Source organism: Tilletiopsis washingtonensis (assembly GCF_003144115.1).
Source record: "Tilletiopsis washingtonensis strain MCA 4186 unplaced genomic scaffold FA09scaffold_3, whole genome shotgun sequence".
NCBI classification, from domain to species: Eukaryota; Fungi; Basidiomycota; class Exobasidiomycetes; order Entylomatales; genus Tilletiopsis; species Tilletiopsis washingtonensis.
This window is the reverse complement of record NW_020312000.1, coordinates 530,079-543,340: the sequence shown is the minus strand read 5'-3', so window position 1 is coordinate 543,340 and position 13,262 is coordinate 530,079. Positions and strand designations below refer to the sequence as shown.

Below are 13,262 nucleotides of genomic sequence, written 5' to 3'. Positions count from 1 at the left end.
GCGCCTCTCTTCTCCTTGTTCCCCTCCACCACTCCCTCCTCCGCCATGGCCGCCCGTCGGCCGCCCGACTTCGCGCGCAGCGCATCCGGGCCGCGCGTGCCGTCGTCGTCGGCGTCGGCGTCGCTGCCCTCCTCGCGGCATGCACGCGTCTCCTCTTCGCAGCGCGTGCCTCCGCCGCCGCTGCTGCCGCCGCAAGTCTCCGAGGCGCTGGCCCAGCTGCCGCCCGCAGCCGAGTGGCCGGCGCTCGCATTCCACGCCACCGTCATCGCGCCCCTCGCCGCGCTCGCACGCACCATCGTCGCGCTCGTCGTCTCGCCGCGCACGCATCGCCTCGTGCTGCGCCTCGGCGTCCTCTCCGCCGTCGTCTGGGCCGCGCTGGCCCTCGCCGTCGTCGCATACGTGGGCTTCTATCGCGCCTGGGTGCCCGACATTGGCCACACGTTTGACGTCTGGCTGCACTACGGCGCAAAGGGCGTGCCCTGGGCCGAGTTCCCCATGCTGCCCGCGCAGCAGGGCGCGCTGCTCTTTGCGCGCGACCAGGAGTATGATGTCAGCCTGGACCTGGCCGTGCCGCTGAGTGCGGCGAACCTCGACCTTGGTGCGTCACACGCAAAGCACATGAAGCGGTGCAGAGCACTGATGCGGCGTGTTTCCAGGCAACTTCATGGTCTCCCTTGACCTGCTCACTGCATCCAACATCTCCGTGCACTCCGTCTCTCGTTCCGTACGTGCCGCCGTCTCTCATCCCACCACATATGATCGCTGACCTCTTCTTCTTGGGGGCCGGCACATGCAGGCAATCATCACTCAAGTGCCCGCGGCTCTTCGAGCAATCGAGGCCTTCACGCATACCCTGACGCGCGCCGACCCACTGATCCTGCCTCTTTCCACGAACCCCACCACCATTCTCTCTCTGCCTCTGCTTCGTCGACAGATCCTCGTGCCCGCCGCCTCGTCGCATCCCTTCACGCCGCGCCCCGACCCCGTCGTGCGCGCACGCGTGCGCGTCGGGAGGGAGGATGCGGAGCTGTATTGGAAGTACGGAGGGGGACATGGAGTGGGAGGTGTGAGAGAGGGAGGCACAGTCGTCGGCGTCACCGATGGCTTCCGCAGCCGTGGCGAGTTGCAGACCACTCGAGTGCAGCTGCGCATCGATGCGCATCTCAAGGGCCTTCGGTGAGTGCCCCCCTGGCCCTCGGCCGTGCACCCCCGCCGCTCGTCTCGCTACGCTCACATCGCTGACTGGCCTTCTGCGACGCAACACAGATACTTCATGTTCCACCATCCCGTCGCCTCCTTCCTCCTCTTCACTTCACTCTTCATGACGTTCGAGCTCGTCTCCGCCTTGACTCTCTGGGCGCTCGCAGCACTCTACACCTCCTCGCTCGGCCCGGGCGCCTCATTGGCTGTCGAGGACAACTACGTCGACCGCGAGCGCGAGAGGACACGTCGTCGTCGCCGCCAAGACTCGGACGAGGAGGCGACGACGCCGGGTGGAGAGGCCACTCGAAGCACGCAAGAGAGTCGTTCGACAAGCAGCGAGGCTGATGAGCAATCGGCGAGCGACGAGACAGAGACGGAGACGGATGTGCGCGCGCGCAGCCTGGCGTCGTTGCGCGCGCGCGACGAGGCGGAGCGGCAGGAGGCGCGCCGCCAAGAGCAGCTGCGCGACTTGGCCGAGGGCCGCCGCATGGCGGGAGTGGATGAAGAGGTGACGGGCAGACGACGCGTGCTGGATCGGCTCGACGAAGAGACGGAGGAAGACACGGACGTGGGCGACAGTGCGGGCGCGGGCACGTGGGAGGAGGTGGATGTTGAGGAGGAGGAGAGAATGGCGGGCGAAGAGGAAGAGGAGGATCAGGAGGAGCAGGCTCGACGCGCAGGCCTTCGACAGAGGAAGGGCGAGCCAGAGAGAGAGAGTACCGTTGGCGGCGTGAGTTTGCTGCCCCACTCAGCTCCGTCTAGTTGAGCGGTGCCCACTGACACATGCCGTTGGACAGTCGGCCACCTCTCGCGCCTCCTCTCGCTCCTTCACTCCCTCCTACGCTCCCTCTTCTTCCCAAGCAACGACGTCTCGCGCCTCTTCGTCGTCTGCTAGCACCATCCGTGGCCGTTCCGAGGAGCCTTCTTCCTCTTCGTCGCAGGCGCAGCCGCAGCGGCAAGAGGCAGCGATCAAGGAAGAGCCGGAGGAGAGCGCCGGCTCAAGCACGCCGTCGGGCGCCAGTGCCAGCTCGCAACGCTCCGACGGCGGGGGCGAGGCGGATGTGGAGCAGGACTGAAAGTCGAGGGCCGCAGATGGACCTGCCGGGCTCCCTGTCACGGCCACGTACAAGACGCATGCGATGACTTGAATGAAGCACTGATCTGCACGCGCATGAGACGTTCAGAGCGCATGAAGCGAGACATTTGTGACATTTAGTTGAGAAAGAGGGTTGGGGGGGCTACATGCGGTATACGCCCTGTCCATGTCGATTGCCATCCCAAGCCGGATGAGCCTCTCCCCTCTCCTTGGATCTTCTCCTTCCCTCCATCGCCACCTGCAGTCCCAGAGCCAAGGCGCCTCGCGTGTCCTGCGGCCGAATGACGCCGTCGTCCCAGAGGCGCGCACTTGCGTATTCGGGCGTCGACTGCGCCTCGATCTTGTCCTTGAGGCCGGCCATGCGCGCCTTGTCCGACGAGACACTGCCCATGACCGACTCGAGCTGGTCGCCGCCCATGACGCCCACGCGCGCATTGGGCCACATCCACAGGAAGCGAGGCTGGTATGCTCGGCCATTCATGCCGTAGTTGCCTGCGCCGTAGCTTCCGCCCACCTGTGGCGAGGGTAGGCCAGGCCCCAGTCAGCCTCTCTCTCTCTCACTGCGCATCCTTTTTGCCCCCAACCTTGCCGCTTCCCTCTGCGGCAAGCAGCAGCACAACTCACGATGACCGTCAACTTGGGCACGTCGGCGCACGCCACGGCGCGCACCATCTTTGCGCCGTCCTTTGCGATGCCTCCTTGTTCCGCCTTGCTGCCGACCATGTAGCCAGTGACGTTGACGAGAAAGACGAGCGGCGTGCCGCGCTGAGAGCACATCTGCACAAACGACGTCGCCTTCTTTGCCGATTCGCCAAACACTAGAGAGCAAGACGCGAGAGCATCAGCACCAGGGGGCGCAAGGGGGAGAAAGAGAGCGAGAGAAAGAGGGGACAGACTCACGGATGCCGTTGTTTCCAATGATGCCCACCTCCTGGCCCGCAATCTTGGCAAAGCCACACACGAGCGTCGTGCCGTAGAGCTTCTTGAACTCGTGGAACCTGCTGCCATCCACGATGCGCGCAATCACATCGCGCATGTCGAATGGCTGGCGCAACGACGCCGGGACGATGCCGTCCAGTTCGGCCGCTGGATAGAGGGGCTCTTCGAAGGCTGAAGGCGCCATGAGGGGACGCGGAGCATAGGAGGAGCCGAGGTTGGAGATGCAGGAACGTGCCAGCGCCAGGGCGTGCGCGTCGGAAATGGCAAGGTGGTCTGTCACGCCTGACTCGCTGGAGTGCATCTCGCCGCCGCCGAGCGTCTGCGCAGAGAGGGTGAGCATCTGGGTCGCCGCGATGGCAGCCAGTCCAACCTGAATGTAGCTCTTCTTTGCCCTCCTTCACCCTCCCTCTCCTCCGACTCCTCCCGCAGCAAGCGCACATGGCCAGGGACTCACCTCATCATCCACCACCTCTCCCAGCGCCGCCTTGACGAGGGGCGGACCCGCGAGAAAGATGGTGCCTTGCTTGCGCACAATGATCGTCTCGTCTGCCATGGCGGGCACGTCTGGTCGCAGTCGGGTGCGTCTGAGCCACGTGCCGCGGTGCACTTGCAGCCGCCTGGGCGCGTAGCGCATGTCACTCACATGCTCCGCCAGCCACGCTGATGCCGTGCACGACTGAGATTTGCGGGATGCCCAGTGCGCTCATCTGTCCTCTCGCGCCTGCATCAGCCCTCGTTGCCTCTCCCTTGCTTCACCGGGCAAGCCTCACCTGTGCCATCTCCCTGAAGATCCTGCCAAAGTGATCGGCGTCCGGAAACACCTCTGCCTGATGCGGCAGTGCCGCGCCTCCACTCTCGACGAGGTAGACGCACGGCAAGCGATTCTCACGCGCGATTTGCTGTGCCCGCAGATGCTTCTTGACGGTGATGGGATAGTACGAGCCGCCCTTGACGGTCGGGTCGTTTGCGAGGATGAGGGTGGGCGTACTGGCGTGGAGAAGGATGAGTGCGGGGGCAAGCATGACGCGACGGCGGTGCAGCTGGAGGTGTCGGATGTGCCAGACTCACCCCTCCACATTGCCGATGCCCGTCACGACGCCCGCGGCGGGGATATCTTCGCCGTACATCTCATGGCCCGCCAGGGGGCTCAGCTCGAGAAACGGGCTGCCGGCGTCGAGCAGCGCGGCGATGCGCTCGCGCGCAAGCAGCTTGCCCTTGGCCGTGTGCCGCGCACGCGCCTTGTCGGAGCCGCCGCGGGCGATGCGCGAGTGCAGGGCGTCGAGGCGCGAGACGAGGCCCTGCATGGCGGCGGCATTGGCCTGGAACTCGGGCGAGGCAGAGGAGATGGTGGAGGGCAGGATGGAGGTGGCCTGCGAGAGCGTGGCGACGCTGCGTGCGGCGCGCCGAGGGAGCAGCTGGCCGGCGCGCGGCAGGGCATGCAGAAGAGACATGGCGATGCGAGGGATGGTGGTGGAGCAGCGCGAAGTCAAGCAGACGGAGCAGACTGAGAGGCGCTTGCGCTTGTGCCCGCCCCAGCGATCCGAGCCGGCCCAGGAACCGCTGCGCCAAGGCACGTCCGTCCGCCAGCGCAGGCGGGGCGGGGCCGCGGTCCTTTCCCCGCATCGCGCCTCGTCTTCCGCGGCCGCGTGGGGTGCCGCGCGGTTGCCGGCGCCGGAGGCCCAGCTCACGCCCAGCCAACGCACGGTGCGGCCGTGCCTCGACATCTCGCTTGCTCGCACAGCCCGCAGACACAGCATGCAGCGCATACTTGTAGCCAAGTCTCTTGCTCCGAGAAGAGGAGGCGCACGCCCTGCCAACGGCATGCGGCTTGGCCGGCAAAGACGGCGCGGTGCGGCTTGCACCCTGAGCCGTGCGCTCGCTGCTCCCACGCTCGCGAGCGCGACTCTGCGGCTCGGGGCGAGTCACCTCGCTCTTTTTGGATTTCGAGTTGCGGCGTCGGCTGCTCGAGCTCCTTCGCGCTCGAGCTTCTCGCCGCCTCGGCTTCCTCCCACGCCTCCCACCTCCCTCTCTCCCTCACCCCGCTGCGTCTGAGTCTGCTTGACCACATCGCAGGCCAACTGCAGCAAATCGCCCTCCTCTCTCTGCCCGCCAGCTGTCGCGCAGAGCCGCCGCCGCCTGCCTGTCCGAGGCGCTCTCTTCTCCGCGCCTCCCGCACGGCACCCGCCGCTGCCCCCGCCCTTCACGTCGCCCGCCATGAGTGGCCAGGACGCCTTCCCGGCGCATGACCGTGAGTAGAGGCTGCTGCGAGGCTGCGTCGCCACGCTGCTCTCGGGCGCTGCATCGCGCGCTGCGAGGCTGCCGCGAGCGTTGCTCCAGCGCCGGCTGGCGGCGGGCGCCCGGTGCCTCGACAGCTTGGCGCGTCTCTGTCGGCGCTGCCTCGCCGAGGCCCCCCGCCGCTGCTGTCAGCTGCAGCACCGCATCTCTCGTGCTGCCGTGCTCACATCGCATCCGCAACAGCGACGAGCCACTTCAAGTTCCCCGAGCAGGAGCAGGCCGTGCTGGAGCACTGGCGCCAGATCGACGCCTTCAAGACGTCGCTCAAGCAGAGCGCGGGCAAGAAGCCCTTCACCTTCTTCGACGGGTGAGTGTGTGCCCGTGGCCGAGCGTACGCCGTGGGCCAGCAGGGCTGAGCCCCGTCGCTGCCTCCCAGCCCGCCCTTCGCCACGGGCCTGCCGCACTACGGCCACCTGCTCGCCGGCACGATCAAGGTGCGTAGCAGCGCGCGGTGCCGCAGCACATCGCGGCGGCGCCTCACACTTTGCGGCAGGACATCGTCACGCGCCATGCCCACGCCAGCGGCTTCCACGTCGAGCGGCGCTTCGGCTGGGACTGCCACGGCCTGCCCGTCGAGCACGAGATTGACAAGAAGCTCGGCATCACGGGCAAGGCCGACGTGATGAAGATGGGCATTGCCGCGTACAACGCCGAGTGCCGCGCCATTGTCATGCGCTACCAGGGCGAGTGGAAGCAGACGGTCGAGCGCATGGGCCGCTGGATCGACTTTGACGGCGGCTACAAGACGCTCGACCGCACCTTCATGGAGAGTGTGTGGTGGATCTTCGGACAGCTCTTCCAGAAGGGCCTCGTGTATCGCGGCATGAAGGTCATGCCCTACTCGATGGGCTGCACCACGCCGCTCTCCAACTTCGAGGCCGGCCTCGACTACCGCGACGTCTCCGACCCGGCCATCACCGTCTCCTTTCCGCTCGTCGACGACCCAAAGACGGCGCTGCTGGCGTGGACGACGACGCCGTGGACGCTGCCGTCGAACCTGGCGCTCTGTGTGCACCCCGACTTTGACTACATCAAGGTGTACGACGAGGAGAAGCAGATGAACTTCTGGCTCCTCGAAAAGCTCCTCACGACGCTGTACAAGGACCCCAAGAAGGCCAAGTTCAAGAAGGTCGGCAGCGCAAAGGGCAGCGAGATGGTCGGCTGGAAGTTTGAGCCGCTGTTCCCGTTCTTCGTCGAGAAGGTGAGGCGCGACACTGTTCGCTGCGATGCGCCCTGCATCTGCTCACACACACACCGCCCACAGTACAAGGACACGGCCTTCGTCGTCGTCTCGGACACGTACGTCACCGCCGATGCGGGCACGGGCATCGTGCAGCAGGCGCCGGCGTTCGGCGACGACGACTACCGCATTGCCGTCAAGCACGGCATCTGCACGCGCGAGAACCCGCCGCCGTGTCCGATCGACGAGTCGGGCCGCTTCACGGCCGAGGTGCCCGACTATGCCGGCGTCAACGTCAAGGAGGCCGACAAGCAGATCCAGAAGGACATCAAGGCGCTGGGGCGCATGGTGGTGCAGAACACGCTCATGCACTCGTATCCCTACTGCTGGCGCTCCAAGACGCCACTCATCTACCGCACCATTCCGGCGTGGTTTGTGCGCGTCGAGGACATCTGCGAGCGCCTGCAGAAGCACAATGCCGGCACGCACTGGGTGCCCACGTGGGTCAAGGAGAGCCGCTTCGACCACTGGCTCGCCAATGCGCGCGACTGGAACGTCAGCCGCAACCGCTACTGGGGCACGCCCATTCCGCTCTGGGCCAGCGAGGACATGGAGGAGGTCGTCTGCGTCAGCTCCGTCGAGGAGCTCGAGCGCCTCTCGGGGCGCACGGGCCTCACGGACCTGCATCGCGAGAGCATCGACGACATTACCATTCCCTCGCAGCAGGGCAAGGGCACGCTGCGGCGCATCGAGGAGGTGTTCGACTGCTGGTTCGAGTCGGGCAGCATGCCCTACGCGCAGGCGCACTACCCCTTCGAGAACAAGGACACGTTCGAGACGGGCTTCCCGGGCGACTTTGTCTGCGAGGGCATCGACCAGACGCGCGGCTGGTTCTACACGCTCCTCATCCTCGGCACGCATCTCTTTGACCAGGCGCCGTGGAAGAATCTCATCGTCACCGGCCTCGTGCTCGCCGGCGACGGCAAGAAGATGAGCAAGAGTGCGCGCAACTACCCCGACCCCACGCTCCTCTTTGACAAGTACGGCGCCGACGCCGTGCGCCTCTACCTCGTCAACTCGCCCGTCGTGCGCGGCGAGAATCTGCGCTTCCGCGAGGAGGGCGTCAAGGATGTGCTGGCCATGGCCTTCTTGCCGTGGCTGAACAGCTTCCGCTTCTTCCTCGGCCAGGTGGCCATGCTCAAGAAGATGACGGGCAAGGAGTTTGCCTACGACGCCGCGGCGCCCAAGAGCGACAACGTCTTTGACCGCTGGCTGCTGGCGCGCTGTGCCAGTCTCATCCAGTGGGTCGGCGACGAGATGGCGGCGTACCGCCTGTACACCGTCATGCCGCGGCTGCTCAGTCTCATCGACGAGCTGACGAACTGGTACATTCGCTTCAACCGGCAGCGCCTCAAGGGCGCCGGCGGCGAGGCCGACACGTATGCGGCGCTCAACACGCTCTTCGAGACGCTCTACACGCTCTGCCGCACCATGTCGAGCTTCACGCCCTTTCTGACGGAGAACATCTACCAGGGCCTGCGGCCCTTCCTGCCCGCGCCGGCGGCAGACGACACGCAGGACTACCGCAGCGTGCACTTCCTGCCCTTCCCGGCAGTGAACCAGCAGTACCTCGACCCGGCGATCCAGCGGCGCTTCGCCGCGCTGCAGACCGTCATTGAGCTGACGCGCACGCTGCGCGAGCGCAACAACCTGCCGCTGCGCTCGCCGCTCAAGGAGCTCGTCGTCTACCATGCCGACGGCGCCTTCCTCGAGGATGCACAGTCGCTCTCGTCGTACATCGAGGAGGAGCTCAACGTGCGCGAGGTGCGCTACACGAGCGACGAGGCCGCGTGCGGCGTGCGCTACAAGCTGCAGGCCGACTGGCCGGTGCTGGGACGCAAGCTGCGCAAGGACATGCCCAAGGTCAAGGCTGGCCTGGAAAAGGTGAGCTCGGCAGAGTGCAAGCAGTACCTCGACCGCAAGACGATCACCGTGGCGGGCGTCGAGCTCGTCGAGGGCGACCTCAGGGTGCTGCGCTACGTCGACCTCGAGGGCCGCGCGGGACAGTGGGACCACAACGGCGACGGCGCCGCCGTGGTACTGCTGGACATCGAGGCGCGTCCCGAGCTCGTCTCGGAGTTCAACGCCCGCGAGCTCGTCAACCGCATCCAGCGGCTGCGCAAGAAGGCCGGCCTGCAGCCGACCGACGACGTCGATGCGTTCTACAGCTTCGAGCAGGGCCTCGGCGAGGCGCTGCAGCAGGCCTTTGCCGCGCAGCCAGAGGTGTTTGAGAAGGCCATCCGCCGCGTGCCCATGCCCGTCGCACAGCGGCCCGAGGGCGCCGCCATCATCATGGAGGAGGAGCAGGAGATTGGCGACGAGAAGTTCAGCCTCAGCCTCGTGCACGCATAGAGCGTCTCCGGCCTTGCCCCGCCAAAATGATACACTAATGTCTAGAGTCTGGTATTGCGTCGTCGTTTGTCTGTGTGTCACCGCTTGGTGCCGAACGAGCCGAAGCCCATCATGGCCGCCATCGCTGCGTCCTCGTCCGTCTGCGGCAGCGGCGCTGCCTTCTTGCGCTCCTTTGCCTCGCGGCGCTGCCGCTTGCGCCGCTCCTTCTCCTCCTGCTGCGCCTGTGCAATGGCTGCCAGGCGCGCCTCAAAGTCGTACGTCTCTGCCCGCGAAGCGCCGGCGGCCGTCTCGGCGCGCAGCTGTGCCAGTGCCTCGCGCACCTCGTCGAGCGTCGAGCGCGCCACTTGCGTAGTCTGCCCGATGCGGCGCAGATCTGCGAGGGGGCCCCAGCATCAGCTCGCTGCGGTGTGGGTGTGCATGCGTGGCAGACGGGCCACTCACGCATGCGGCCGTTGATGTGGTCCAGATAGCCAATGCTGTCCTTGCACGTCCGCTTGCAGATCTCGCAGTAGTAGCCCGGGCCGCGCCGCCCGCCTCCCTCGCCCACCACGTCGACCATGAGTGTCTTGCCGACATTCTTGTCGAGCTCAAGCGGGTTCTCGCGCGCCTTGAGCGACTCGGTGGCCTTTGGCAGTTCCTCTCTGCGTCGCGCTGGCTTCTTGCCTGTATCGCGGAAGCTGCCGAGTCAGCCACACAGCTGCGTTGCAGGCATGCTGCTCATCCCTCGTGCGACACCACACGCACCCTTCAGCAGGCGCTCCTGGTTCTCCTTTGCCCGCTCCCGGTCCTCGTCGTCGCGGCTCTTTGCCTTTTCCATGTACTCCTGCTTGTCCCACGTGCGCCGCGACGGGCCGACGCCGGCGCCGCCGCCTGCTGCTGCTTTCGGCATGATGATGAGGTGTGCAGGCTGCTGCTGCGGCGGCGTGATGGAGGCAGAGCTGGGCGAGAGTGCAAGAGAGGACGAGGGAGGATGTGGTGGAGAGACAAGCCGGAATGTCGCGACGATGTGCCGAATACAGCGGCGCGGGGCGACTTCAACTGCAGTTGTAGCTGGCGCGGGACTCGGGCAATGCCTGCCTCCACCTCACAGCGTCAGCAGTGCCCAGGCACCCTCCCCTCCCTCACCTCCTCCAAGCAAGCACGCACCGAGAAGCCATTCAGAATGTGCCCGGGAAGCAGCACGCACGCCCAGCATGCGGACACGCGCGAGACGGACGGGCAAGAGGCGCCAGAGGGGACGTGGCAGCTGCTCGTCGACGTGAGTGCCGCCTGCATGACATGCCTCCTCCCGCCGGCTGACAAGAGGCACCTCGCTGGCTCGTTCTGCTCCTGTAGGGTGCGCACGATGATGTCCAATCGTCCGAGAGAGTTTCATCCTGACGTCTCTGTGCAGTGCACTGTCACCCAACCGACGACCCCTCGCCGTGGGCCGACATGGAAGCACACGCCGCCAAGTTTGCGCACGTCAAGCTGGGCGAGGCAGTGGCGATGAGCACCTGTGCTCGCGACCAGGCGCTCGTCGCCGACCTGGTGCGCCGCAAGGGAAGCAAGGTACGGCCTGCATTTGGTGCGTAGTGGCCGGATTTGCGATTGCGGGCCGAGGGTACATGCACGCGCTGAACGTCCGTCTCTCGACGGCAAAGGCTACCATCCGTGGTTCGTGCACACCATCAGTCTAGAGCATCCTGCGCCAAGCGCCGAGCAGCACTACCGCTCCTTGTTCGGCGGCGCAAGCGCCACAGAAGCACAACTCGCGGATCTCGAAGAGCTGCTGCCTCATCTGCCTGCGCCTGTCTCGCTGCAAGACACGCTGGCTACGCTGCGGGGCAATCTCGAGGCTCATCCTTCTGCCCTGCTGGGCGAGGTAGGCATCGATCGAGCCTTCCAACTGCCCGTCTCGCCCGCTGGCTATACGCTTGATCCGGCAGTTCGGGGACCCGCACTGGCCAAGAAACAAGCGGAAGAGACGCATTCCTTGGGGCGTCGTTCGAGAGCGCTGACGCTCCTGAAGACGCCGCTGGAGCATCAACTCAGCGTGCTGACGGCACAGGTGGAGCTCGCAGTGAAGCTGCGGCGCAGCGTAAGCATGCACTCTGTCAAAGCCCCTGGCGCCACTCTGCAGTGGCTCGACGAGATGAAGAAGCGCTTACCGAGCGCGACGCCGTCGCTTGCGGGCATGAGCAAGCGCAAGAGAAGGGCTGTGGAATTGGCGGCGCGTAGTCGCGAAGCAGCTGCGGGTCCGGCCAAGGCGGATGACAAGCCATCGCCGCCGGGCTTCGAGGACATCAGTAAGTTGCATGCGCTAGGCCTAGTTGCCCGGCCGTCCTCTCCGCTAACGAGCGCTGCAGACCTAGACCTGCATTCCTGCTCGCTGTCACCGCTGCAACTGCAGCAAGTCCAGGTACGGGGTCTGTAAGCTTTTCGAGCTGGAGAAGGCACTGAGCGTCTCTCATACCGCCCTAGGAGAAGCATCAGAACGTCTATGCCTCCTTCTCCACGTGAGGGCGTGCGCCACTCGGCACACACGAGGCGTCACTGACGCTCTCGCCTGTGGTCTCCCGCAGCACCATCAATCTGCGACAGCAAGCCTTCCACTCGCAGCTCTCCGTTGCCGATCCCCAACGCGTGCTCATCGAGTCAGATTGGCACAGTGCCGCTGGCCTCGCGGCGCGCACGTGGGCCGTGTGTCGACTGCTCGTCGATGCGCAGGGAGAGGAACTTACAGGGCCGTTGCCGAAGGATACAAGCGAGGAGGGACGCTATCGTCTTGGAGCGGAGGCGTTGCAACGCAATTGGAGGCGGTTCGTGGGCGAGACTCAAGCTTGAGACACGACAGTGCGCAGCGGAGGGCATGGAAATACAATTGCGAGGAAAACCCCCCCCCCCAACCTCTCTCTCTTTCTCTACCGCTTGCCGCGTGCAGCCTGCTTATTACGCTTGACGGCCTTATCAAACGTGCTCCTCTTGGTGCCGGGCGCATCTGGCACTTCAAACGTGCCTCCCGTCTTTTCGCTCTTCGTTCTGGCGCGTACCAGCGCGTTCTCTCTCCTTCCTCTGAGGCCATCGTACGCATCGTCGGCCTTGCGCTTGCGTACATGCGAGTTGAGCAGGCCACCAAACTCCTCCTCCAGGCCAGCTGCGCCTCCGCCACGTGCGCCGCCCAGCGCCACCGCCTCCTCTTCGCGCCGCCGCTTCTTGGCGTCCTTTGCGCTCGTCGCCAGGCGCGTCATGTTTGCCTCCTCGTACGCCTCGACGCGCGCCAGGGCGGCCGCGCGCGCAGAGCGGTTCGCAATGCCTCCGCCCAGGCCGACGCCGCCCGACGAGGCCTCGTGCGGGTTCTCCGAGAGCCCAGTCGTGAGGTCGGCAAGCAGGGCTTGTGAGCGTCCAGCGCTCGCGTTGTTGCGAGTGCGGGAAGAGGAGGCCTTGCGCTCTCCATCATATGCTACGGGCGCCAGACGAGGCGGTCGGTAGACGCCTGAAGAGGCGTTTGCTTCGTCGTCGTCTTCCGCCTCGACGGGCCGCGAGAGACGCGAAGAGGCACTCAGTGCGGCGAGGTTGGGGCGGAACGAGACGAGTGCTGGGCACTGGCAGTCAGCATACGGCCGTATGCCGGTGTGCGACTTTCTGGCTTGTGCGTGTGCCAACTCACTGTCCTCTGCCTCATCGTCATCTGCGGCGTCCGGCCCTCCCTTCTTCTCGGCCGCCTCGGCGGCGCGCAGCAGGCGATCAATGCCGCTCTTTGCGCGCGCCTCGATGGGGCGGGCCTTCTCAAGGCAGAGGCGCAGCCGCAGCAGGCTGCGCACGAGGCCGTCGCCACGCTTGTCGGTGAGCGAGTGTCCGCGCAGACGGTGGGCTTGCAGCAGAAGGAAGGCGTGCGTGTACTCGTGCAGCAAGGCGGGCTTGAGTGCGAGCAAGGAGTGCCGCGCGGACGATGCGGCCGACGCGGGCGAGGCAGAGGAGGAGGGCAGCTTGACGCTGCGGAGCGAGGCGAGCAGCGAGGGCAGCAGCGTGGCGAGGTCGGCGGGTGCTGAAGCCGCGGCGGAGGCGGCAGAGGTGCTTGCCATGGTGCCGAGCAAGTGGAGCGGCTGCGAGAGCGATGCGAAGAGGGCGTGGTGGAGCGAAGCACGGCCGCCTGCT

At 66.0% G+C, this 13,262-nt stretch overlaps 6 protein-coding genes across 6 annotated transcripts; 3 read left to right on the top strand and 3 right to left on the bottom strand.

Annotated features, from left to right (window-relative positions):
- Positions 1 to 37: 37 nt before the first annotated feature.
- FA09DRAFT_327911 (hypothetical protein) lies at positions 38 to 2,389 on the top strand. The gene is made up of 5 exons (XM_025741578.1): positions 38 to 598; positions 657 to 724; positions 797 to 1,176; positions 1,267 to 1,933; positions 2,001 to 2,389. The coding sequence occupies exons 1-5, from the start codon at positions 46 to 48 to the stop codon at positions 2,277 to 2,279; spliced, it is 1,947 nt and encodes a 648-aa protein (XP_025600761.1). The 5' UTR covers positions 38 to 45; the 3' UTR covers positions 2,280 to 2,389.
- A 58-nt stretch (positions 2,390 to 2,447) lies between these two features.
- FA09DRAFT_289579 (carboxyl transferase) lies at positions 2,448 to 4,650 on the bottom strand (the record flags this gene model as incomplete). Its single annotated transcript, XM_025739949.1, has 7 exons — positions 2,448 to 2,813; positions 2,924 to 3,117; positions 3,200 to 3,557; positions 3,693 to 3,802; positions 3,882 to 3,945; positions 4,009 to 4,225; positions 4,307 to 4,650. Coding segments are annotated over 7 exons (1,653 nt in total), but the record flags the coding sequence as incomplete, so codon positions are not given.
- A 572-nt stretch (positions 4,651 to 5,222) lies between these two features.
- Positions 5,223 to 9,172, top strand: FA09DRAFT_327909 (putative ILS1-isoleucyl-tRNA synthetase). The gene is made up of 5 exons (XM_025741577.1): positions 5,223 to 5,486; positions 5,717 to 5,840; positions 5,910 to 5,967; positions 6,027 to 6,734; positions 6,798 to 9,172. Exons 1-5 carry the CDS (start codon positions 5,453 to 5,455, stop codon positions 9,123 to 9,125), a joined length of 3,252 nt encoding a protein of 1,083 aa, XP_025600759.1. The 5' UTR covers positions 5,223 to 5,452; the 3' UTR covers positions 9,126 to 9,172.
- On the bottom strand, positions 9,160 to 10,108 carry FA09DRAFT_315191 (hypothetical protein). Its single transcript, XM_025740796.1, has 3 exons — positions 9,870 to 10,108; positions 9,567 to 9,788; positions 9,160 to 9,498 (listed from the first exon to the last, which is right to left on the bottom strand). Exons 1-3 carry the CDS (start codon positions 10,012 to 10,014, stop codon positions 9,203 to 9,205), a joined length of 663 nt encoding a protein of 220 aa, XP_025600758.1. The 5' UTR covers positions 10,015 to 10,108; the 3' UTR covers positions 9,160 to 9,202.
- A 141-nt stretch (positions 10,109 to 10,249) lies between these two features.
- Positions 10,250 to 12,073, top strand: FA09DRAFT_327908 (Metallo-dependent hydrolase). The gene is made up of 6 exons (XM_025741576.1): positions 10,250 to 10,384; positions 10,519 to 10,692; positions 10,769 to 11,413; positions 11,474 to 11,526; positions 11,589 to 11,623; positions 11,690 to 12,073. The coding sequence occupies exons 1-6, from the start codon at positions 10,288 to 10,290 to the stop codon at positions 11,949 to 11,951; spliced, it is 1,266 nt and encodes a 421-aa protein (XP_025600757.1). The 5' UTR covers positions 10,250 to 10,287; the 3' UTR covers positions 11,952 to 12,073.
- On the bottom strand, positions 11,964 to 13,235 carry FA09DRAFT_345093 (hypothetical protein). Its single transcript, XM_025744672.1, has 2 exons — positions 12,775 to 13,235; positions 11,964 to 12,702 (listed from the first exon to the last, which is right to left on the bottom strand). Exons 1-2 carry the CDS (start codon positions 13,187 to 13,189, stop codon positions 12,029 to 12,031), a joined length of 1,089 nt encoding a protein of 362 aa, XP_025600756.1. The 5' UTR covers positions 13,190 to 13,235; the 3' UTR covers positions 11,964 to 12,028.
- Positions 13,236 to 13,262: the final 27 nt, after the last annotated feature.